At 44.1% G+C, this 24944-nt stretch overlaps 1 protein-coding gene across 1 annotated transcript in view; it reads right to left on the bottom strand.

Annotated features, from left to right (window-relative positions):
- Positions 1–22711, bottom strand: part of CFAP43 (cilia and flagella associated protein 43) — a 60312-nt gene extending 37601 nt beyond the window's left edge. The window contains exons 1-14 of the mRNA XM_066621136.1: positions 22635–22711; positions 18459–18712; positions 17186–17282; positions 14108–14275; positions 12692–12842; positions 11678–11837; positions 9125–9178; positions 7204–7280; positions 6535–6666; positions 4149–4265; positions 3004–3084; positions 2288–2436; positions 1832–1935; positions 973–1113 (exon numbers count right to left, since the gene is read on the bottom strand). Of these exons, the coding sequence (XP_066477233.1) occupies positions 973–1113; positions 1832–1935; positions 2288–2436; positions 3004–3084; positions 4149–4265; positions 6535–6666; positions 7204–7280; positions 9125–9178; positions 11678–11837; positions 12692–12842; positions 14108–14275; positions 17186–17282; positions 18459–18712; positions 22635–22711 (1762 nt within the window). The remainder of the gene's footprint in view (positions 1–972; positions 1114–1831; positions 1936–2287; positions 2437–3003; positions 3085–4148; positions 4266–6534; positions 6667–7203; positions 7281–9124; positions 9179–11677; positions 11838–12691; positions 12843–14107; positions 14276–17185; positions 17283–18458; positions 18713–22634) is intronic.
- Between the last annotated feature and the right edge of the window lie 2233 nt (positions 22712–24944).

Genomic DNA, 24944 nt, shown 5'->3' with positions numbered 1-24944 from the left:
TTAACAATGTGGTGTTAAAAGCTTCCTCCCTTTTCTTTCTTTTTCTTCTTGGTCTCACTATTTAATTCATATATTTATTTATATTAGTTGTTTGTTCGATTTCCTCTGTAAACCACTTTGTGAACTTTCCGTTGAAAAGCGGTATATAAATACTGTTAATAATGATAATAAATAATAATATAAGTGTGGGGGAGGTGATAGGATCTGACTTGGGGAACAAGCAGCCATACCACCCGGCTCTGCTTGCCCCAAGGGAATGCCCGTGTCCACTCACAACAGTATTCCATCCAACCAATTGGGTCTCATGAGCAAGTTTCCTGCACCCAATCAGTAAGCACACACACTCCATCTGGAGTAAAAGATATTTATTAAAATGAAGACAGTCAGTACATCAGCAGCACTGCCACGCTGTGCCAAGGCAGTAAGCTAAACAAGGGCATGACCAGGGAAACAGTAAGCACCACTACAGTTAAACATAACAGAGCTAGCTAGTCTACTCTACTTAAGGTTCTATCCTACATTACCAAAGTTGCTAGCCAGTCCAATTTGGTCCAGAGAGACAGAACCTTTGGCAGCAGACGCCAGGAGCAGAAAGCACACCTCAGTGATGGCTAGCTGATTTTTATCGCAATCTCCTCTTTGACCCCATGAAGGATTTGGACCACTCCATGTTCTTACCAAATTTGCTGACTCGTGCCACCCCATTCTCCCAGCAACTTATTTAAATAATTCATCCTTCATATCTAAAATAATATTTAATTTCTAAATAATATCCCTCACCTTTGTGACAATAAGAATTTCTACCCTGCCTTTCTGTCCCAAAAGGGCCCCCAGTATGACCACGTAACATTTTAGATACTTAAGCTGAACTCATAGACACAGACAGAAGACATCAAATTAGACGTAGATTTTAAAAAATTACTAGTGCAGGAAATAACAGTAGCTGTGCTTCCCACAATAAGTCATTTTTACCTGAAATAATATTTGAAGGGAGACTAAATATCTCCACTCTTGCCCTTTTGATCTCTGGTGGACAGGTGAGTGCAATCACTTCAGTCAACTCCTTCTCGACATCATAGAACACTGTAAGGTCAACAATCTCACTGGCTAGTGCTGAAATGACAAAAAAAAATCAATGTTTAAAATCAGGCATAGTATTATATTAATATATTTCCTCCTGTTAGTGTACAACAGTGTTTCTCAGGTACAAGTAGTTGTCTGGTGGTACTCACAGGATCTCTGCCGCCCAGCAGTGGGACCAGGAATGCGAGGCAACCAGCAGCGGTAGGAGGCTCAGCAGGCAGAGCTCCAAAGCATGCTTTTACACACTTGAAAAAGCCCTCCCATTCATCTTGAGCCTCTGACTGGTGTTTGTTGTGTCACACCTGGCATCCCACCCCAGAAGTAACTGGTGATGATGTTCTCACCAGTTACTTCCAGTGGTACTTTGAATAGGTGGACCATGTGAAGGGGTACACGGAGGACAAAACTTGAGAAACACTGGTGTACAATATAAGCATCCCAAGGGAAGGTCAAACAACACAAATCAGAACAAGTGAAGAGGAGGAGTCTCTAATTAGTATAGCTGCAAGCCTTCAGCTAGTATTGTGGTATACAAGTCCAACTTAAATAAATCAGAAATGGAGCCTCATCATATGCAATTATTCCCTTGCTGAGATATTACTTCTATGTAAACAGAAAAAAAATCTCACTTAAAGATCCTAAACAGAGAGAGAGAGAGAGAGAGAGAGAGAGCATCTTGTTCTACATAACAATAAAGATAATGCACAGAGAGAGAGAGAGAGCGCATCATATTACAAACATATATTACCTACGTATCCCAGGACTTGAAATAATTTTGTGGGCATGGCATCTAAAATAAAGATATATGCTTCAGCAGTTGATGCTATGAGAAACTGACCGCTCTGTTCATAGCTTGAGAAAAGAAAAATGTGGTACGTTAAAATGGACATACATTGTCTAACTTGAAACATGGCAGTCAATACAATGCTTCATGGTCACATCGATCCCAATTATTTGCACAGTAGCATGCAAAGTTTTGAATTCAGCTCTAGCCAGAAATATCTGCACCATTAGCAAAGCATTGGATAAATTCTTAGCTTAGTGGTTGTATGGAACTGTATGGGAGCAATTGTAACTTCTTGGCCCCATACCATACATTCACAAGCCCATTGCACAAGAAGGAATAAAGACAGTTTTACTCTAAAATATTTAATTTGGGTTGCTAGTTAACCGTGTCCTTCTCTTCCTCTCTCTGCCTACTTACTGCATAAACCGAAGAGGAGCTTCAGAAAGGAGAACCCGGTGAACCACTCTAGGAGTTTCCACAGTAGTAAGATCTAGGAAGTAGACATGGCCCTTTTTACTGCCCACAGCCACACTGTAAGAGGACAGCGAGCAGCACATTGTAGTGACCTTGGAGATGAACAAAATGGGATTACTTCATGCCAAGATGGTGTGAGAAAGCATTTTAAGATGGATGACAGGCTTTAGCATTTTCTCAAGGACAATTTCTCTTTGCGGGAATTTGCAGAAAGAACCCACCTAATCTCATATGGATCTTGCTCAGTCTCATGCATGTATTATGAGAACATCTTTCATTTGCATAATCCTGTTCTAAATTTTATGTTCCTCTTAATACGTTTGCTTAAGGAAGAGCTTCAGGAAAGCTTAAAAGTATGCAATGAAAAACAACAAAAAGTGAACATTTCCATAAAAAAATCTTACTCTGTTTTAAATTTCTTACTTCACTCAGCTTCAATTAAGCTGCCATTAAAAACAAACACACAAAAAAACCCCCAGATATTTACTTTGTGTGCTAAAAACCCTACAGGATAATTTTCTTATGCGAAATGATAATATTGGCACATATCTCAAAATGGTATTTCTTTATTCAGGCTCAGTTGTGTTGATGGTACTATATAAATGGACAAAAAATAATATGCCTTATTAATTGCAACCTCAGTCTCTATTGTGGCATACCATGGTATGTAGACATAGCTTGCTGATACAAATTCCATCATCCACCAGCCAAACATGCACCTCCCCTGTTTCTGCTACTGACTGCAATATAAAAGTGAAAAGGTGAAGTAAATTGAGAGAAAAAAGGGAGTCACTGTCACAAAAAAAAAAAAAAAAGCAGGTTGGTGATTTGGCTTACTAGCTCCTTGGCACAACAGCGTACTCTCCTGACACTGTACAAGTTTATGGGCAGCCCAATCCTAACTTACTCCCCATGCAGCAATTCAGCAACACCAAAATGGTGCATCCTATGGGGGAGCTTTGGCCTCCGAGAGGACCCATGAAAGTAGATCATGCCCAGGAAGGAGGTTAGGATTCAGTAGATGCCGCCGCCAAACCCACCCTCTTCCCAGGTCCGATCTGCCCCCTCCCCACCCCATTTCCCCCCCTATTCCACTCCTCCCTGCCCCATTCCATCCAGTTTGCACCTCCCTCCAGCCCCCTGCACCCACTTTTTGGCACCGGGGTGTCCCTGGTCTGCTTGCTGCTTGTGGCAGTGGCCAGGCTGCATGCTCCAACATGTCACATTTGTGACCCTGGAAAGCTCATTACACTGCCAGAACGCATGTTCCAGTGGTGGAAAGCTGCCATAGGATTGTGCCATTAGATGCCAAATGTTGTTCCCAGCAACTGATATTCAGGTGCATACTGCATTTGACTCACAAGGTAGCATATAGTCATGATTAATACCCACCAATCCCATTGTTTTTAAAGAATTTGTCTAATCCTCTTTAAGAGCTATCCAAGCCAGTTGCCGCCACCACATCTTGTGGCAGCAAATTTCAAGTATGAAGCTTGCTGCCTACAACTCTGTGATATTTTGATTGGTCCTAACAAATTGGTCCCCAACGGCGGCTCTTTAGACTTAAAAAAAAAAAAAAGCAACACAATGTTAGCTGCCCTGGGTCCCTTTAGGGAGAAGGGCGGGATAGAAATAAAGTTTATTTTTATTATTAAACCAAAAAATGATGAAGTTTCAAGTCCCAGACAGAAGTGGAGAAATGGAATCTCCTTCATGAGAGTGAAATAAAATGGCATCATGGACAATCACTTTGAAAAATCTCTCTTCTGTGATTTAAGAAAAAAAAAAAAAAAGAGTTCCTTACCACACAGTACTGATTTCCTGGATCAAGAAAACCCGCTCCTAGGAACTGGCCTTCACTTGCATTCATTAACTGGATAACATCCTCATAGTCATTAGGATTAAAGACAAAGAGTGACCCCTGCCAAAAGAAAATGAGAATCCATTACAAGAAGAGCAGAGGAAATATTCAATACATATTTTTACGGTACAATTCTATAATACTTACCTAGGAGCTCCTCCATGCAACAAAACAGGACTTTCTTATAAGTGAACATACATAGAGTTGTGCTATTAACTACAGGTTGACCCTCTTTATCTGCAGATTTGGGACCCCACAGATTTCACTGTCAGGATTAGAGGGCAGAGACCCACAGATTCCATTATTTGTGGGTTTTAGTATCGGCAGGGGGTCCTGGAACAGATCCCCTTGGATACCGAGAGCCCACTGTATTAACACACATTACTGTTATTATGGTGCCATCTGCTTCCATAGTGTTTTACAACAGATGAGAGGATAGGACCCAGACCTTAGGGTCCAGACCTATTAACTTAGGGCCCAATCCTATCCATTTTCCCCTTCCCGCCGATGCAGCAGTGACAATGGCAACCACTGCACTCCATGGTGGGGGCAGTTGTGGAAGTCTCCTGGATCCATGAGCAGATAGGAAGCCAGTGTAGGAACTGGAGAGAGATGACATAATCAGAATGATGAGAAATGAATAATATGGGCAGCAGAATGCTAAATGGACACCAAAGTGACTGTCATTTATACCAACTACAGGAAGTCCTCACTTAACGTCCTTTCGTCCAACCTCATTTCATTTTAACATTAATGAGAAACAAGCCCAAAATTCGTAAGTTTTTAGTGCGCTGACATTTTAAAAAACCTTTTTACTGTTTTGCGTGTCAGCCAACATAGTGCGAAGCATGATAGGTGCTAGGAAGTTGGCCACATTGCGATCTCTGGTCTCAGGCTGTGCAGAACGCATGGTGGAACTGAACAGGTGGCTGGGGGGGGGGGCCTTGCAAGGGGTGGGATGCTTGATCTATTGAAAATTTGACTTCATCATACCAAAAATTAGATTCACTAAATTAATACAGTAAGGACGCAATCCTAACTTGAAGTTAGGCCGACGCAAGTCCCTTGCGCTGACCCAGAAGTGTCGCAAAAGTGCCATGATGCACTTTTGTGCCAGCCTCCCTGTGCTGTCGCAGGCCTGGGGACAGTGAGTTTGTACTGGCTGCTCTTGGCCGACACAGGCATCTGGGAGAGCGGGGAGGAGACAGGGAGGATGCAGGAGGGAGGCATTCCGGGGTGGCAGGAGGGCAGGCAGCAGGCATTCCTGGGGGCAAGCAGGTGGGGAGTGGGAGGCAGGGCCAGGATCCAGAGGTTATGCCAGATCCTAATCCCGTTCCCGGGCAGTCTTGGCCAGCCCCGGGTTGCTTGGATTTGTGCACCGATTTCGGTGGCGCAGTTTCAAGTAGCCCCATTGGGTCTGCAGTGGTTTTCCCTGGGGTAAGGGGAAGTGATTCCTCTTGCCCTGAGTTGAGCCACTTAGTGGCTGAAAGGTGTGCTGCATACAGCACAGGCCCACTGGCCTGCCTGTTCCAGCACAAGTTAGGATTGCACTGCACGTAGTTCATTTTTTGCATATTCTGAAATCCAGAAAAAATTCCTATCCCAAGCATCCTGGGTACAGGATACTCAACCTGTATATCAATTAACCTATGTTAAAAATAGGTTTAATTACATGTCTTTTCATCTAAAGTCACAGGTTCCAAGAACCGATCAACAACTTTAAGTGAGGTCTTCCTGTACTTTGTTTTTGCGGCAGCCACATGCAGTTCCACTGAAATGCAATGACTATGTTTTTCTGATTAACTTTTAATATAAATTGCATAATGAGAAAATTGCCACAGCTATTTCTTCACAAGAAGTACAAGGAGATCAGAAATATTTGGCCTGCACTCCCAAGCTACCTAACTTTTGAACACTGTTTTGACTGGAAATCTTGAATGGCAGCTCAGTCTGCCATCAGTAACTAAATCCTGTCTGACGTAATGTGAACCTGAAAGAGGTAGAAAGCACCACCAGAAAACAAAGGCTAGAATCCCAGTGCGAACTACAGAAAATGGATGACTTCCTGAGAGCAAAGAACTCCATATTTCCCTCTTCACTGGCACATCTTTGCAGAAATTAATGTCAGGAACAAACTCAGCCACCTGACACCATCTAATCACGTTCATAAGCCACATTTACTAAGCCTCCATGTAATTAAATTAAATAATGTAATTAAATGACTATGGGTGACCCCATACTGTATGAGCTTGTGATGCATGAAAGTACTCCTATAAAAATGAATTAAGATAGCAACGCACTTAACAGTACTTTGCCTTGCACAATTTACCTTGGCCGTTTCCACTAATAGGTAAATGTAATCAGGGGAGAAGGTGAGAGTTGTTATGGGCTCCTCCACTTCCAAGCAGTCTTCCATCAAAAAAGATGTGCCTCTAACTTTATAACAACGCACAATACCATCCTAGGCAAAACAATAACATAAAAAAGTATAATTAGCACTCTGTCATTCACTGTAATTGGCATTCCCATATGATTCAATAGATCTTCAGAGTTCAATCTATCCTTCCACCCCACCGGTGCATTAGCACCAAAAACAAATGTACTGTGTCCAGTGGGGGAGGGGGAATCTGGAGGCTTCAGAGGAGAAAGGGGATTTAAATCCCTTCATAAGCCTCCTGATCCGCAACTGGTCTTCTTGGTCCTGCACCAGTGATTTGGATGGAACCAGTTCGAGGAAACAAAGGGGGTGAAGAGGTTTGAAAAAAAAGGGATAGAATCCGGTATTTGCTATTGCTATTGGATTCACTGCCTTCTGCAGCCTCCCCACACCAACCTCTTCTCCATGGAAAGGAGCTCAGTGATACAAATACAGTGTGTGGAAACACTTCCCCTGCCACTGTCGCTGTCTAAACATCCTGGGCTTCCAAACTAAGCACAGGTCATCTTCTTAGCAGCTATTCACAGTTAGCCTACATGGTCCTATTCAGTGTTGCCTTACATCTCCAGCTGCATACAGTCCATCCTTATGAAATGCCATGGAAAGCAGGACCACATTTTGAGACTCCATTCTTCCATCTAAAAAAAACACAACATAAATAGAATACGGTCAAATATCAGGTTTCTTGCTGAAATGCTAACTCTGTCTTGCAGGCTCCCTTACTTATTTGCTTGCAGACTATGCCAGAAGGAGCCTCCATCAGCTAGGGCAAAGAGCACCATACCTAAAGGACTTTGAATCATCAAAATATTAACAATAGTTATTAAATGACCTCATACAGGCCATTCGATAGCAACTGAACTAGTACTTCAGTATCAATTGGACTGGTACTTCTATTAGAACTAAAGGCTTATCCAAAGAGATATCTGAAAAAGCCCTGCACCAGACTTTCTTTAGAGCAGTATTTCTCAACCAGTAGTACGAGTACCACTAGTGGTACTTGAGGTGATGTCTGGTGGTACTCAGAGGACCCCTGGACACCTGCCACCCTACAGTGAGACCAGGAACGTGACACAACAAACAGCGGTAGGAGGCTTGGCTCAGTGGGCAGAGCTCCAAAGCATGCTTTTCCGTGCTCGAAAAGCTGTCCACTCTGAGCCTCTTACTGGTGTTTGTCAACTCACATCTGGGCTCCCAATCCAGAAGTAAGTGGCAATGATGTCATTGCAGTTACTTCTGGTGGTACTTTGAATAGGTGGATCATACGAAGTGGTATGGCAGAGGACAAATGTTGAGCAACACTGCTTTAGTGCAATATACAGGCAGGCCCCCATATCTGTGGATCTGGTATCTGCAGTTTCAATTATCTGTGGATTGTGGGGGGCTACGTGCCCCACCCCGCACACCCATTAACATTATTTCAAGGCTTACCTTTGTGAAAATGCTCTCGCTTTACAGGGTCACTGTCAACTTACAAGCTTATTGGGCTGCCTCCCAGTAGCCTGAATGCTTCAAAAGATATGATTGAGATTGACAGGAGGAGGAGTTAATTTCCACTTTTTGTTAATCTTGATCACATCTTGAAGCAGTCAAGCTTCCAGGAGGCAGCCTGCTCGTCACTATAAACCTATAGGCTTATAACAACCCTGTAAAGCAAGAGCACTTTCACAAAGGTAAGTCTAAAAATAATGTTAATCTATAATAATGTTAATAATTTAATAATGTTATTAATAATAATTAATAAATAATTAATAATGTTAATAATGTTGTGGGGTGCAGTGGGTTAAAGCACCGAGTTGACGAGCCTGTCAACCACAAGGTTGGCAGTTCAAATCCTCGCAGCGGGGTGAGCTCCCATTGCTTGTCCCAGCTCCTGCCAACCGAGCAATTCAAAAGCATGTAAAACTGCAAGTAGATAAATAGGTACCAACTCAGTGGGAAGGTAACAGCATTCCGTGTGCTTAGGTGTTTAGTCATGCTGGCCACATGACCATGGAAATTGTCTACAGACAACTCTTTGGCTTAGAAACGGAGATGAGCACCGCCCCAGTTGGAAACGACTAGGCTTAACTTGGGGGGGGGGAACCTTTACCTTTATTAATAATAACATTAATCTAATCTATGGAGGAGTGTGTGTGATCTTGCTTCTATTTTCAAAAGGAATGTTGAGTCTATCAATGCTCATGACAGGCTTGACATAATGTGTTTGGCCCTACATTTTCAGCACCACGTCTAGTTTCAAACAATTGCTGTTCTCTTACCCTAATAAATATGTAGGCAAACAACTAACTGCCAAGGCACAGCTGTCACCAACCAATTCACCTCCTCCAAAGGAGGCTTGGGTGTTTACATGTGTGCATGTGTTCTTTTTATTACAAAGGATCAGGGAATTTCTTCTTCCTTTCAGTTGTATCAATTTTTCAAGGTGTTTTGAGAATGTGTATTTAGTGTTTTGGCACGATTAGCATTAAAAAGTAAATACCTTCAGTTCTTGCAGTACTTCGAGATACTGAGCGAAAAGTTGTCCGTCTGTTTGCTGCAAAGGAAGTGAGAATGTGACTGATGTGGCCTATACAAGTACTGTACTGTGCTCAGATCAATGTAGTATGAATTAGAAGAAATAAATGTTTAAAATTACATTTTCTTTCTTCTTCTTCAGCGTTTGTCCGTAGGCTGTTTGGGTCTGCTAAAATACTTAAAATTACATACACCCAATAACATAAACCTAATTAGTATCTCCCACGTAAAATCTGAATATGATTTTCTGAACTCCTAAGCTAGTTTAGACAACAAATATCATGGTAATTTCTTACATATAATTGGACACAGCTTGAGACTGTGGTGCCCTCCATTGGTCATAGGAAGTAACATTCAATTTCAATGTACGTACATGCATATGAGTGCATATATGTATTTAATGATATTTATGCTCTGCTTTGCCTTGATGCAGCTTAGGATCCAGCACACACTGGTGCTGCTGGAATCAATCCCTGTTCCATCTCCCACCTGCCCCTCCCTGTCCAAAAACTCCCCTGGCCCTCCACACCCAGTTCTGCCCACCCACGCCCCCCACCACTTGCTTTCCTTTCTTGCCTCTGGTACTGTCACTGTTTGTGGAGGCAGACCCAAAATGGCCACAGACAGTGTGCTGTGTGTGCCGTCATTCTCATTTACAAGAGCAGAACTATGTTCTGCTGCTGTAAAGTGGAATTGGGCTGTTGATTTTGTGGTTCAACACTGACTCTTGTTTTTAGCTTTGTTCTTCAGCAGTGATAACCCCTGGCTCCACTTTGATGTCTGCCTACAACTCAGCCCTGGGAGATTCATACAACATTGAGAGCTCTATTCTGCAGTATTTTCGGAGTTAACTTGCAAAAACACAGTGAGATTTTATCATTTGTTCTTGTTATTTTCCTTTTCATAATAATAATTATGCTTCCAACATCAGGGCATTAAATGTCACTTTTTTTAAGCAAAGGGATTTGTACCTGTGGCATAAATTCTGTGCAGGCCCGTTTGACTATAACAGGGGTGCTCAATAAGTCGATCACAAGGCAAAATGAGTCGATCGCAGGCTTCTCTCCCATCCACACATTCCTGGGAGTGAGCCCCTGGCAGGCTTGTGAGCCCAGGGAGTGAGCCCAGGGAGCCCAGGGGAGAGGGAAGCCGCTGGCAGGCTTCTCTCCTGTCCACGCATCCCTGGGAGTGAGCCTCATTGACTCTACTGGGGCTGACTTACCTTTCCCCTGTTTTTGCACTGGTATGTATGGAGATGTGCCCCCCCCCCCAACTTCCATCTGTTGGTTCTGTGTGCAAGGGGTTTTGCACTGGTCTTGCTGTGATGTCTATATAGAGATCTTCCCTCCCCCACACCTTTCCCGTTTTTGCACTGGTCTGTATAGAGATCTGCTCCCCCCCCCCCCGTATTGGAATTGAGGAAGATCTGGTGAGGAGGTAGATGTAGTGTCAGCAATGGCCCCTTTAAGGGTAAGGCCTGGGCATCCAGCAGAGTGTGCTGCACAGCTGCAGCCACTTGAAGGCAATAGGGCCCTCAGGGATATAAGAGTACCTGAGGCAGGAAGGGCTCCACTTATTTATGTGAGTCAGCCTTTTCCTACATGAAGATCATTAAGTCCAAGTACCTTTATGTCCAAGTACAAGATAATTAAGTCCAAGTACCACCACATTAAGTCCAAGTTCCACCATGACTGATGAACATTTGGAAGTGTGCTTGAGGCTGGCTGTCAGCAGCTACTGTCTGGACTATGCATCCTTGGCTGATTCACTTCAGTGCAAGTCATCAAAGTAAACTCAAGTAATTACAAAAAATGTTTATAGTTAATTATGTTGTGTTGTGCAATATTGGCTCATGAGGTTATGCAAGGTACACCAACATACATTGTACACATAAATGTTATATGTTATGATGGTACGAACATTGTAAAAAAAACTCTGGTAGATCTCTGGGCCTTGCTGGGTTTCAAAGTAGCTCTCGAGCCAAAAAAGTGTGAGCACCCCTGGACTCTAACAATACACAGTGTGTGAGACCAATACATGCTCCTGCAGAAGAATTACATAGAGCAGGGGTTGTCAAACTCATTTCATACAGAGGGCCGAATAGCATTCATCATGCCTGCTAAGGGCAGAAGTGATGTCATTAGGCAGAAAGTGATGTCATTAGGCAGGTCATAAACAGGTGATGTCATTAAATGATCATAAATAAGTACTTTTTCACTTAGGAATTCATTAGCTGCAAATGACAAGAGAAAATATGCAAATTTTGATCATATTTCCAGATATGGGAGAGCCCGATTTTCACGTTGGCTGCTCTTTCAACAGTAACACCTCAGCATTGCTCACCAGCTTAGGGCCAGATAAAAAGTTTCTGCGGGCCACATCTGGCCCCTGGGCCTTGTATATGGCACCCCTGACATAGAACCTGAAACCTGTCTCCCTTTCTCCCTGTACATGGTGTTCTGGTTCCAATGGATCAGAAAAAGCTTGGGACAACATTTGGTTTGAAACAACTCCTCACCTCTAGCATCGGAGGAAAGTTTTTGATGGAGAACATTAGCCTTGAATGAGTCTGCACCAATTTTCAAAAAATAGCCTTCTTCGCAGCCCATAAACAGGTCAGAAGTTGGGGTCCAGCAGTGGATAGTCGGGTGAACAGAAAGTTGAATATCATCTTTAGGCTAAGATTAAAGAAAAATCAACACATTTCAAAGGTCAACTACATACACACAAATTTCATTTTTAATTAAATTCTGGTTGGTTCCATGCAGGATCTAAACCTACATAATTTTTAATGCAGGATTAACTGGTAATGAATCTGATATTATATTCCTATACTAAGCTGTTCACTTCTGTGCTGTTTGCATGCTAGAATTACAACTATGTGTTCTCCCCCTGCTTTTCTCCCTATGTTCACTGAATGCTATACTCACTTAAAGAAATCAGACAACCATAGAAACAAAAGAAAAAGACAAAGCAATGCTTTAGTTCCTCCTTGACTTGCAGCACAATTCTATGCATGTCTACTCAGGTGTAAATCCCATTGTGTTCAGTGGGGCTTACTCCCAGAGTGCATAAGATTGTGTCCTTGCTGTGATCATTGTTCCCTGTTGTAGGACTGTCTCCACTGGGTGTGGGTGATGTTGAATTATTCTGATGAAGTCTAACTACTGCTGAATCATCCATCTAGAACTGGGGGCTGGTTGGCCAAACTGATCCGGAGTTAAAATGATGTTAAGAAATCACAGTGATCATTCAGGAGTTTCCTTTAACTTTTCTACCCTCTTGAGGTTATACTTGTCATCAATCTGTCCAGGTATTTTGTCAAAGGAAACCAGAAAGCAGAGTGAAAGAAAAAAAAGTGCATCCCACGTTTTCTTTTCACTGTTGGTTGGTAGTGACTGCCATCACCCACAGAAATCTTCTTTGTCATTTGCTAATTTAATCTTCTCTACAAATGTTGTAGTCCTGTCTCAATGGAATTATCATGGAGCAGTTCGCAATGATAAGAAATTATAAACATAGCAGGACTCACCCTAAATGTTTCTGCTTCATCTCCTACCAGACCAGCAATGGCTGAACTGGGCAACACGGGGCCAAAATAAGGATCATGGACATTGGGGTGAGTGAAAAAATTATTTTGTTCACTCAGCATAGATCCATCTTCAGCAGGAAGCTTCACTGGCCTGGAACAATGAGCGAAAAGGCACAGAAAAAAGAAGAGCAGCTGTTGAAGAATAGGAATTAATTTAAAAATGTGGATGCCTGTTTTCAAACCAAAGCCATATTTTAAAGCATGTTTTTGTACTGTGTGCAGGATGGAATACATGTATTTTCCATCTTGAGATATGGATTGAGAGGTACATAGTAGCTTCCTGGTCAATTGACAGCCAATCAGAAAATACATTCCGTTCTTTGAACATTACTAAACACTCTTTTTCTCTTTTGGGAGAGGTGTCAGAAAATACTGTATAATGAATGAAATGTCTTTGACTTTCTTACAGTACAATCATAGTCATGTTTCCTCAGATGTAAGCCTCACTGAACTCAATGGAGTTCAGAGGTTAGTGTATATAGGATTGCATTGGAATTAACTGTACAGGTATTCCCTCATTATCCACTAGCGCAGGGGTGCTCAATAGGTGGATCACGATCTACCGGTAGATCGCGAGGCAAAATGAGTAGATCGCGGAGCCCTGTCTCTCCAAACTGTTAATAGGTCAGTTTTGTCTAGTGACTAGACGAAACTGACATATTTAGCTAAACTGACACTGAAACTTTTAGCTGCTCTTCAGGCATGCAGCAACAAAACTGACGAAACTGACTAGACTCCAGCTGGGGCTCCATACATTAAAGGGGGTGTCTGTCAGACGCTTCCTTCCCCCCTGGTAGATCTCCGGGCCTTGCTGGGTTTCAAAGTAGCTCTTGAGCCAAAAAAGTGTGAGCACCCCTGCCCTAGTGGATAAAAAAATTCATGGATAAAAGACAATGGAAAAATAGATATAAAGTCCCACTTCCAGGTTTCTTGCCCCTCCATTGCTCCTAATGAAATAAGGTCATGCCTCAACATTCCCAGGGGTTTGATTCTGGGACTCCCTGCTAATACCATAACATGTGTTAAATAAAAGCAGTTTTAAAAAAATAAAAAGTACATCTCTTTTCAATTGTAGTTCAAAAATGGTTTTTCTTACTGTTATAGAGAGGCAGCCAGCAATTAGAAAGGCAAAGGTCCCTCTACCTTTGCCTGGCTCAGCTGAAGAATGGAATGATCACTTGTATGACTGTCTCTCTACAACAGTAAGAAAAGCAGTGTTGTTTTTTTTAAAAAGGGGATACATTTTTGCCCTTCTCCAGGGATCAGCACATTCCTTCTCATTTGCAGTGGCCAATCATGTTGAGTCACATCTGTGTATAAAAAATCAGTGTATAACAAGGTTGGACCTGTACTTACTTTGACTTCAGGATGTGCTCTTCATTGTTCCTTTCAATATGCCAAATCGTCATAGAGGTCTCATTATACAAACACAACTGGTGCCAGTTCATAGGATTAAAACTTATTGCGGCCACTTCTACATCTGGCTGTGACTGACTGCACAAGAGGACTTTTTTCTGCCAGTTCCTAACCAAAATTGAAAGAAAGCAGATCTCAGATTGACTTCTTTATGCTGTCAATTTATAGTCCGTTTCCCCAAGAGACTGAAGGCAGTTCACAATAATGAAAAAGATAAATCACGCAATAACAACAACATAAAGAATAACAAAAAACTACTATAAGACTGACAACACAATCTGATTCTCCCCCACCCTCACTGGTGCAGCCATGCCAAAAACAGGTGAGTTGTATCCAGCAAGGGGGGGGGGAAGGATTGGGAGGTTTTGGAGGGGAAAGGGGATTTAAATCCCCTTACATTTGCGTAAACTTCACAACCCACAATGCGTTTCCTTAGGCCTATGCTAGCTATTTTGCTAGTGTAAGCCAAGGAGAGAAAGAGGGTAGGGAGGAGGCTTCAGGAGGGGATAGGATCTGGCACACACCATCGCCACCAAATCCACGCCATCCTGCAGTTTCCCTGCCTTCCATTTCTCCCCCATCCCCGCTTTCCTCCCCAGTTACCCCCCTACCCCCCTCCCACCATCTTACCTTCCTTGGTGGGCAGCTGGTGCTCCGGTAACACACACAGGAAGGCTCCTGCTGTTGTTCCAGCAGTGCACTACTCAAAAGGCACTTTAAGGCTGTTTTTCAACAGCTGCCACCAGTGGAACACACATTCCTATGGCAGCTTCAGCCCATGATTGGGCTGCAAATTCAATAGCAGCACAAACTTATGCAAGTCTACCAAGAAGTAAGTCCCATTGTGTTCTATGGGGCTTATTCCCAGGAAGGTGCATATAGGATTGCAGCCTAACTGAATTATCACTGAAAACAAAACAACAAAAACGGGGTTAACTGAGCACCACTACTACCTGCTGACAGGGCTTTCTAAAATTCAGCAGGGAGGTGAGCCTACACACTACCTCAGGCAACTCATAATTTTTCAGGGCCACAGGTGAAAAGGTTAGTCTAAAATACTGGTGTTGTGAACTAGCAATTCCTAGCCACAGTATTCCACAATATGTGAGTCAATTCTAGAAGACTGCTGGCCAGCAGTGGATAATGAGGTCTCATTTGGCCTTACCAAGGGCTTCTTGCAACTGAGTGAATTAAACCTGTGATTTTCAGGTGACAGAGCAGTTATTTTGAAAAGACTAGTGTAGCTGAAATTGATAAGAAGACAACATGTGTGTGCGTGAGTGGGTAAGTGCCTTCATCAGTGTACAGTGGGCCATCATCCATGGGATTGGCATCCGAGGATTTGAATACCCATGGATGCCAAGCTTCCAGCTGGAGGACTTCAGAGGATCTCCCAGATGCAACTAGAAGGCACTTCTGGGTCATACTGGTCACTTACATCTGGGAGGACTTCTGAGGAGGCTGGAAGGACAAGTGCAACCTCTATAGGGCCAGGAATAGCCCCAGGTAAGTTGCTGTGGTGCCAGGTCGGCCCTCCAGCAGATTCCATGAAGGGGGTAAAGCCTTTGGGTACAATCCCCTGGGGATTTATCTTGCACAAGCACCCCCTTCCCCCCCCCAAAGAACAATGAGAACTGTACAAGGGTTCACCAGGCATCACATTTCCTACCTTAATAGGAGAAATGAAATTCAAGAGAGACAAACATACAATCTTGCACGCAGTTGCAAAAAATATCTGAGGCACAATTACAGGATGGAGGAGACCTGACAAGGTAGCAGTACATATGTAAAGGATCTCTAGTTGTCCACAAGATGAACATAAGCCAGCTGTATGATCCAGCTGCAAACAAAGTAAATGTAATGCTGGGCTGTGTTAGCAGAGGCATAAGAGTCCAGATCACAAGAAGTTATAGTTCTGCACTAGTCAGATCTCACTTGCAATATTATGTCCAGCTTTGGGCGCCACATTTTAAGGATGGCATTGATAAGCTGGAACAGGTTCAGCAAAGGACAGTGAAGATGGTGAGGGAATCTGGAATCCAAGTCCTATGCAGAATGGTTAAAAAAAGCTTGACGTGTTTAGCACGGAGAAGAGAAGATGAAGGGAAGATATTATAGCTGTCTTCTAGTATCCAAAGGGCTGTCATGTAGAAGAAGAGAAATTGCTTTTTGTGGCTCTTCCTGAGGACTAGAATTAATGGGTTGAAACTACAGGGAAGTAGATTTTGGTAGAAGGAAGAATGTTCTAACTGTAAGAGCTGTCTGGCTCTGGAACTCTCTGCCTCATGCGATAGTAGGTTCTCCCTTGCAAGACGTTTTCAAGCAAAGACTGGATGGCCACCTGTCAAGGATGTTGCAGGAGTTGCCTTCACTGGATTGGGTTGGACTGGATGGCCTCTAAGTTCCCTTCCAGTTTTCTGATCATCTTGTTTCCAACTGTGGCCACCTGGGTGCTTACGCAAACATGATAAGAATGGTGCCTGGCACTAGAACAGTCTGCCCCATGGAGTTGCAGACTAGATGATCTCTAAGGTCCCTTCCAACTCCAACATTCTGTGATCTGCAGAACTTGGTATCCACAAGGGGTCCTGAAACAGATCTCCCATGGATACTGAGGGCCCACTGTACTTTTGAATTTGTCTTTACGTGTAGAAAATGAAAAAGTTTTGTCTGAATGCCAGCCACAGATCTGTTTATTAGTTAACTGGGTTAAGAAGCACCTTTTAAGTAATGACGCTTTTACACTTAGCCCAGGGGAGAGTGACTGTCTGTATTCACCCTAGCATAGCATCTTTTCCAGTTGGCATTTACTGGTGTCTCTTTTGTGATTTTTTTAAATACTTGGAGCCCTTTGGGACAGAGAACCCTCTGTTCTATTATTTTGGTTTGCAAACCACTTAATGAACTTTTTTTTAATTGAAAAGCAGTACAAAAATGGTTTACAAATAAAATAATCATAATCATCAATATTAAGACATATATCCCTGCCCATATGAAAGCAAGGTGTGCTACACTTACCATATTGAGAGAGAAAACTCTGGGAGTGAGGAATAACTAGCTAGGTAAGGACCTGTGTAACTGAATGCTAGTGCAGAGTAGTCCAGACTGGCCTGCCCTGAAATATAAAAGAGCATGGAAAAGCGGTCACAACACATATGCAACCAAATAAAACATTCAACATATACAGGTAGTGTGAAAACTTTCCTCATACCATTCATGATTTTATAGGCCTCAATAACATCCCCCCAGTCACTTTTGGAGGGCATATTCCCAAGTAAGTGCATGTGATTGTAGTATTCTAGTAGGTGCTTTAGCCAAAAGGATTTGTTCAAATAATGGCTCAACTAAACATAACACAGGAGCAGTAGTAGGAACTGCTGACATTTTTCTGTGGAGAAAAGCAGCTGGGAGATGGCAGTTTGGATAACAGCCACTGTACTGGGGAAGGTGAGTAACCCAAGGATGCCAAGCATAAGGTCTGGGGGCCTGATGCGGCCCCTGGAAGCACTTTATCCAGCCCTCAGGCTTTCCCATCACCGCTATCAGCTGCTAAGCTGTGCTGAGTTGTCACTGCTGAAAAGGCAGCCCACATGAAAATTGAGCTTTCCCATATCCTGAAAATATGATCAAGATTTGCATATTTTCTGTTTTGCAGCTAATGAGGTCCTAAGTGAGAAAAAAGTGCTTATTTCTGGTCATGACCTGCTTAATATCATCATTTCCTGTTTCATGACATCACTTCTGATGCTTAGTAGGCATCATGAATGCTATTCGGCCCACTATATTAAATGAGTTTGACACCCCTGGTCTGACCCTTTCCTTGATATCGTTTCCCCATTTTAAATAGCTATCACTGAAATGCACATTTCCTATGAAGGAGAAAAAATACAAATACAATTTGAGTTCCTGACTTTTTTCAGCCTCACCGGAAATAACAGCATCAAGCAGAGGGGAGTATGTGATTCAGCAGCCCAAGCCTATGCATGTCTACTCAGAAGTAAGTCCCATTACAGTCAATGGGGCTTACTCCCAGGAAAGTGTGGATAGGATTGGTCTGTAAGTCAGGGAAACACTGCAGGGAGGAGGGTTAACCAAACCACCACCATCCCAGGCCAAAATCCCTGAGCCTAATCTGTCTGACAGCTTCTTTTTATTTTATCTAAAGAAAAAGCAGTTGAGATATCTGATCACAATAAATGAAAAATCATATCATACAGTTTAGTTCTAGCTTTCTCTCAGTTTCACTGGCAAATCAAAATAGTGCTTTGTATTTTTGTGAGCTAAAAAATACCTTTTAATTTGGCCTGTTTCTTCAGTCCTGGATAATTGTAGATATAGATTGTAGGATTCAGCTGCCGGTTAGAAAATGCAACTATATGCTGATTCCCGCTCACAGCAAAGGCTCCTATGTTTCCATTCTTACAGCGCAAGAGTGACTTCTCCTTTGTCTCAATGTGGATAAAAACAATGTAGTTGCCAGAAGGATAACAGATAGTTCTTTTATCAACAAAGCCAACCTTCCTGTTGATGAATCCCTGCACCCATCTTGAAGAAAATATAACGTCAGGATTATAAGACTATTGTAAAAGAAACACAATGGTTTTTCAGGAAAGAGAATGGCATATACCAACATTTCCATGGAGTAGAGTCACAGTTGTTTGTGTTCTGTAGTTATATACAGATTGTATGCATTATATATGTACATCTCTTTCTCTCTAAGAATGTGAGGGAGAGGGCAACTCAAGAAAATGTACATACACTTTATAGTGTCAAATCTGTTATGCTATAATTCACACATGTACTATAATACTATAATTCACAACAGGGATGAGCAGTGTGGGGGCAGCAGGTGAGGCAGGACCACCCCACCAGCATTCTCCAAAAATTGCCACAGCCTAACCCAGTGATTCAGCACATGTTCTGCCCACTTGCACCTGAGCAAGCAGGCAGAACACAGAAGCAATCACAGGGCTAGGCTGCAGAGATTTTCAGAGGACACTGGTAGGGTGGTCCTGCCTCACCCCCATTCACAAATATACTGCATAGGGTAAAAATAAAAGCAGTTGCTTAACCAAGTTAGGCCCAAATCCTAACCAACTTTCCAGCTCTGACATAGCTCTGCCAATGGGGCATGTGCTGCATCCTGCAGTTGCAAGGGGGGTAGTCACAGAGGCCTCCTCAAGGTAAATGAATGTTTGTCACCTTACCTCCGAGCTGCATTGCCTTTAAACCAGTGCTGGAAAGATGGTTAGGATTGCACCTATAGTTACTTAGGGCCTAATCCAATCCAACTTTCCAGTGCTGATGCAGCCACAAGGCAGCCCTGATGGGGCCTCCAGGACTGCCTCTCCACCACAGGATTCAGCACATGCCTATTAGCATGGCTGCATCAGTGCTAGAAAGTTGGATAGGATTGGACTTAGGGGAGGATCATTTATTAGTGGGGCAATTAGGGGATTTGCAAACTAGTCATTTGCACAGGTGTGTAAAACAACCACTACTGTATATCCTTAACCTTTCAGGGGACATAAACTCAGAAAGAAGCCAGCCTGTCCACACCTGCATTCAGGAGAAAAACATCATTCAAGAAGGGATAGCAGATGACTAAGGGCCCAATCCTATCCAACTTTCCAACACCTGTGCAGCCCCAATGTCAGGGAACAAATGTTCCCATACCTTGAGGAGACCTCTGCCTCCCCACCACAGGAAACAGCGTATGTCCCATTAGTACGGCTGCACTAGCACTGGAAAATTGGATAGGATTGGGCCCTCAGGCTGCAATCCTATGCACACTTTCCTGGCGTAAACCCCACTGACTACAATGTGACTTACTCCTGAGTAAACATGCATGGGGTTGGGCTATTAGTCCGCGAATTCCAGAGTGGATGGTAGTGCTTCAGGAGCCCAACTCTATGCATGTCTACTCAGAACTGACATGTTGGCAACCTTCAGTCTTGAAAGACTATGGTATCGCGCTCTGAATGGTGGTTCTGGAACAGCGTCTAGTGTGGCTGAAAAGGCCAATTTGGGAGTGACAATCCCTTCCACACCGGGAGCAAGTGCAGTCTGTCCCTGGTCTGTCTCCCTGGCTATGGGCCTTCCTTCTTTGCCTCTTAGCCTCAGACTGTTGGCAAAGTGTCTCTTCAAACTGGGAAAGGCCATGCTGCACAGCCTGCCTCCAAGCGGGCCGCTCAGAGGCCAGGGTTTCCCACCTGTTAAGGTCCACTCCTAAGGCCTTCAGATCCCTCTTGCAGATGCCCTTGTATCGCAGCTGTGGTCTACCTGTAGGGCGCTTTCCTTGCACGAGTCCTCCATAGAGGAGATCCTTTGGGATCCGGCCATCATCCATTCTCACAACATGACCGAGCCAAAGCAGGCGTCTCTGTTTCAGCAGTGCATACATGCTAGGGATTCCAGCACGTTCCAGGACTGTGTTGTTTGGAACTTTGTCCTGCCAGGTGATGCCGAGAATGCATCGGAGGCAGCGCATGTGGAAAGCGTTCAGTTTCCTCTTCTGTTGTGAGTGAAGAGTCCATGACTCGCTGCAGTACAGAATTGTATTCAGGACGCAAGATCTGTAGACCTGGATCTTGGTATGTTCTGTCAGCTTCTTGTTGGACCAGACTCTCTTTGTGAGTCTGGAAAACGTGGTAGCTGCTTTACCGATGCGTTTGTTTACGCTTTTGTTTACCGATGCGTTTGTTTACGGAGAAAGAGTGTCAGAGATCGTTGAGCCAAGGTACACAAACCTCCAGTTCATGTGCAGAGATTGTAATGCAGGGAGGTGAGTCCACATCCTGAACCTGAAGAAAACCTGTGTTTTCTTTAGGCTGATTGTCAGTCCAAAATCTTGGCAGGCCTTGCTAAAACGATCCATGAGCTGCTGGAGATCTTTGGCAGAGTGGGTAGTGACAGCTGCATCATCGGCAAAGAGGAAGTCACGCAGACATTTCAGCTGGACTTTGGACTTTGCTCTCAGTCTGGAGAGGTTGAAGAGCTTTCTGTCTGATCTGGTCCAGAGATAGATGCCTTCTGTTGCAGTTCCAAAGGCCTGCTTCAGCAGGACAGCGAAGAAAATCCCAAACAAGGTTGGCAAAAGAACACAGCCCTGCTTCACTCCGCTTCAGATGTCAAAGGGGTCTGATGTGGAGCCATCGAAGACAACAGTGCCCTTCATGTCCTTGTGGAAAGATCTGATGATGCTGAGGAGCCTGGGTGGACATCTGATCTCGGGGAGAATCTTGAAGAGGCATCTCTGCTGACCAGGTCGAAAGCCTTCATGAGATCTATGAAGGCTATAAAGAGTGGCTGTCGTTGTTCCCTGCATTTCTCCTGCAGTTGTCTAAGGGAGAATACCATATCAGTGGTGGACCTGTTGGCTCGGAATCCACACTGCGATTCTGGATAGACGCTCTCTGCAAGTACCTGGAGCCTCTTTAGTGCAATTTGGGCAAACAGCTTTACTACAACGCTAAGGAGTGAGATGCCACAGTAGTTGTTGCAGTCACCCCTGTCACCTTTGTTCTTGTACAGCGTGATGATGTTTGCATCCCTCATGTCTTGAGGTACTCCACCTTCTCTCCAGCAAAGACAGAGGATTTCATGCAGCTCAGTGATGATGATCTCTTTGCAGCACTTTAGGACTTCAGCAGGGATGCTGTCTTTTCCAGGTGCCTTGCCAAAGGCAAGGGTGTCCAGGGCCACGTGAAGTTCTTCTAGGGTTGGTTCACTGTCAAGCTCCTCCAGCACAGGCAGGCACTCAATGTTGTTCAGTGCTTCTTCGGTGACTACATTTTCTCTGGAATATAGCTCAGAGTAGTGCTGCACCCAGCGTTCCATCTGCTGCGCCCGATTCTGGATGACCTCGCCTGTGGCAGACTTCAGAGGGGCAATTTTCTTCTGTGTTGGACCTAGGGCCTGCTTGATACCATCATACATCCCCTTGATGTTGCCTGTGTCAGTTGCTATCTGTATCTCAGAACAGAGCTGGAGCCAGTAGTCGTTAGCACATCCCCGGCAGTCTGTTGGACTTTGCTGCGAGCCCCATTACTCAGAACTAAGCCCCATTATAGTCAATGTAGCTTACTCCCAGCAAAGTGTGCATAGGTTTGCAGGCTCAGAGCCCAATCCTATGCATGTCTACTCAGACATAAGCCCCATTATAACCAATGGGACTTACCCCCAGGAAAGGGTGGATAGGACTGCAGCCTGAGACCCCAATCTTATGCATGTCTACTCAGAAGTAAGCCCCATTGTAGTCAATGGGACTTACCCCCAGGAAAGTGTGGATAGGACTGCAGCCTAAAAGAGTGGCACAAAAGGGGGGTGCGTGCCATTTTGTATGGTGGGGGGCAGGTGCTGAAAGGGCGAGGCGGCTTCATGGAGCAGGCTTGGTAAGCCTCTCAGAGACAAGCTCGCCTGCTGGAGCCCCCCTGGCAGCCCCTCATCTCCCAGCAACCCCCCGCACCTCACTTCCAGCTCGGCTCTTTGCGCGGGAGTCAGCGGGCGGCGGCCGCCTCCCTTCCCGTGGCTGGGGATCTCCATCCCCGCAGTTTGGCCCGGTCCTCCAGTCGCGGAAGTTATCCTGAAACAGTTTACACCCGTCTCCTAGCAACGCCTGGCAGCGCCTGCCATTGGCTGCGCCCGAGCGTTCTCTCCCCGCCCCTTTCGGTTAGCAAGTGACACCGATTGGCTAGACACGGAGTAGAGGGCGGGGCGAAGGCAACCCCCAGAAGGGAGGCAGGCAGCATCTGCCTGTGGAGGTGGGTCTTAGCCCTTCAGAGCCGGCAGCATCCCCTGGTTGTGCCCAGGTGGTCTCTTTCCTCTTCCATCACCAGCATGAAAGAAGTTTCTCTTTTGCATTGCATGTTGCAAAATCTGCAACAGGAAAGGTTTTTGCAGCATGAAAATAGTACAGTTCATCATTGCAAATGAGGAACTGTACTACTTTCATGATACATTCCATGTTATTTCATGATATATTTTGGCAACTGCCTCATAAAACCAAGAACCAAGTTTATTTCAAAAAAAGCATCCAAGGAAAGCAATTTTAGGGAGCTGTGGGCCCAATCCTATCCAATTTTGTGCTCGTGCAGCAATGCCAATGGTGGGAAGGTGGGGAGGCATCACAGAGGCATTTTCAAGGTATGGGAGCATTTGTTCCCTTACCTTGGGGCTGCATTGCGGCTGCACTGGTGCTGGAAAGTTGGATAAGATTGGACCCTAAGGAAACTGAGGAACCAATCTTGTCCAACTTTCCATTACTGATGTAGCCATGCCAACAGGGCACGGGCTGCATCCTTCAGTGGAGCAGCAGACAGGGAGGTCTCCTCAAGGTAAGGAAATGTTTGTATCCTTATCTCAGGCTGCATTGCAGCTGCATCAGCACTGGGAAGTTGGATAGGATTGGGCCCTGAGCTTGTGTCAGCTGCCTAATTTTACTGCCACATTTGTACTGAAAAGACATTAGCCACAGAATAAAAGTAGCATTTGTTGCTTGGACTTTGCATGTTTGTCTTGGAGGCATTTTCATAAAGCGATACTCAGAATGTCTCTCTTGGCTTAAGATGTGTCACTCCTGAATGAACGAAGGGGAAATACCCACAATGGTAGAAGCTTGTGAAGCCTCCATTTGATAGGAACAATAGTGGAACTCACCTCCTTTTCTGAGGGGCTGTAACTCAGTGGTAGTGCTCTGGCTTTGTCTACAGAAGATCCTAGGTTCATTCTTTGGCATCTCCTGGTAGGGTTGGGAAACATACCCTGGAGAGCTGCTGCCAATCAATACCCACCTAGATGGCTCAATGGTCTCACTCAGTACAATAAGACAGCTTCATGTGTTCAGTTATTTATTGAAAGTACTGTAAATGATTAAAAAAAAATTGTAGCCAAACTTCCTATCAGGGTGGCACACAATCAGTGTAGAATCAATATTAAAAACATAAAACAATAACTACAGCAAAACACAATCCAAGAGGTAACAATCAGTCTTAGAAAGACCGAACTAAAATCCATGGAGTTAACCAATAGAAAGATAAGTAAAACAAATACAGATGACGACTGGTAACGATGGGGCCAAATGGACATCCTGGATGAGGGAGTTTGATAATTTGGGTGCTGTTACTGGGATCCCTTTCTCCTATGTTCCCACAAACTGCACTCCGTGGGATGCAGTTCAGCTCCTCCCCCCCAACAATGAACCCAGTAATCAGGCAGATTCATACTGTTCAGATACAATGCAGACCAGAGACATTTTATAATAGACTATACAGGCTAGGCCCCTTTCACAAGAGATGTTTAAACTGTTTGCAGGTTTTACATCTATGTACTGAATAAACACCAGTTTAGACTAGAATGCTATTCTAAAAATGCTCCTTAAGAATTTCTATCTGGCATTATCCACACAACAGTCCTTTGAGGACTATCAGTATTCCCTTTTAACAGACATAGCAGCAGTGATCATTAGGGAGTGATTATTGCTACCCAGGGAGCCTACAGCTGACAATGAGAGCTCATTAGACTTTTGCCAACACCGAAGGAAAAAAAATCATTGAGCAGACTTGATATACAGATTTCACTTGCCTGCTGCAAGAGGTGTGCCATATTAGCTGCTTACGTGCAACAAACGTGCATTTTTTTTCTCATTTGCTCTGCACAGCCTGTATATCTTGCTTCTAGATTGCCTTTTTGTTGCAGGTAAAATGGAATTCTTCTCCCAGATAGCCCGTTCATTGCTAGTGCAATTGGTGTATGGTGAGAGATTGGGTGAGTGTCACAA

This window comes from Tiliqua scincoides, chromosome 3, assembly GCF_035046505.1.
Source record: "Tiliqua scincoides isolate rTilSci1 chromosome 3, rTilSci1.hap2, whole genome shotgun sequence".
Taxonomy (NCBI): Eukaryota; Metazoa; Chordata; class Lepidosauria; order Squamata; family Scincidae; genus Tiliqua; species Tiliqua scincoides.
The sequence above is the reverse complement of the archived record's forward strand: the minus strand, read 5'-3'. Positions and strand labels throughout refer to the sequence as shown.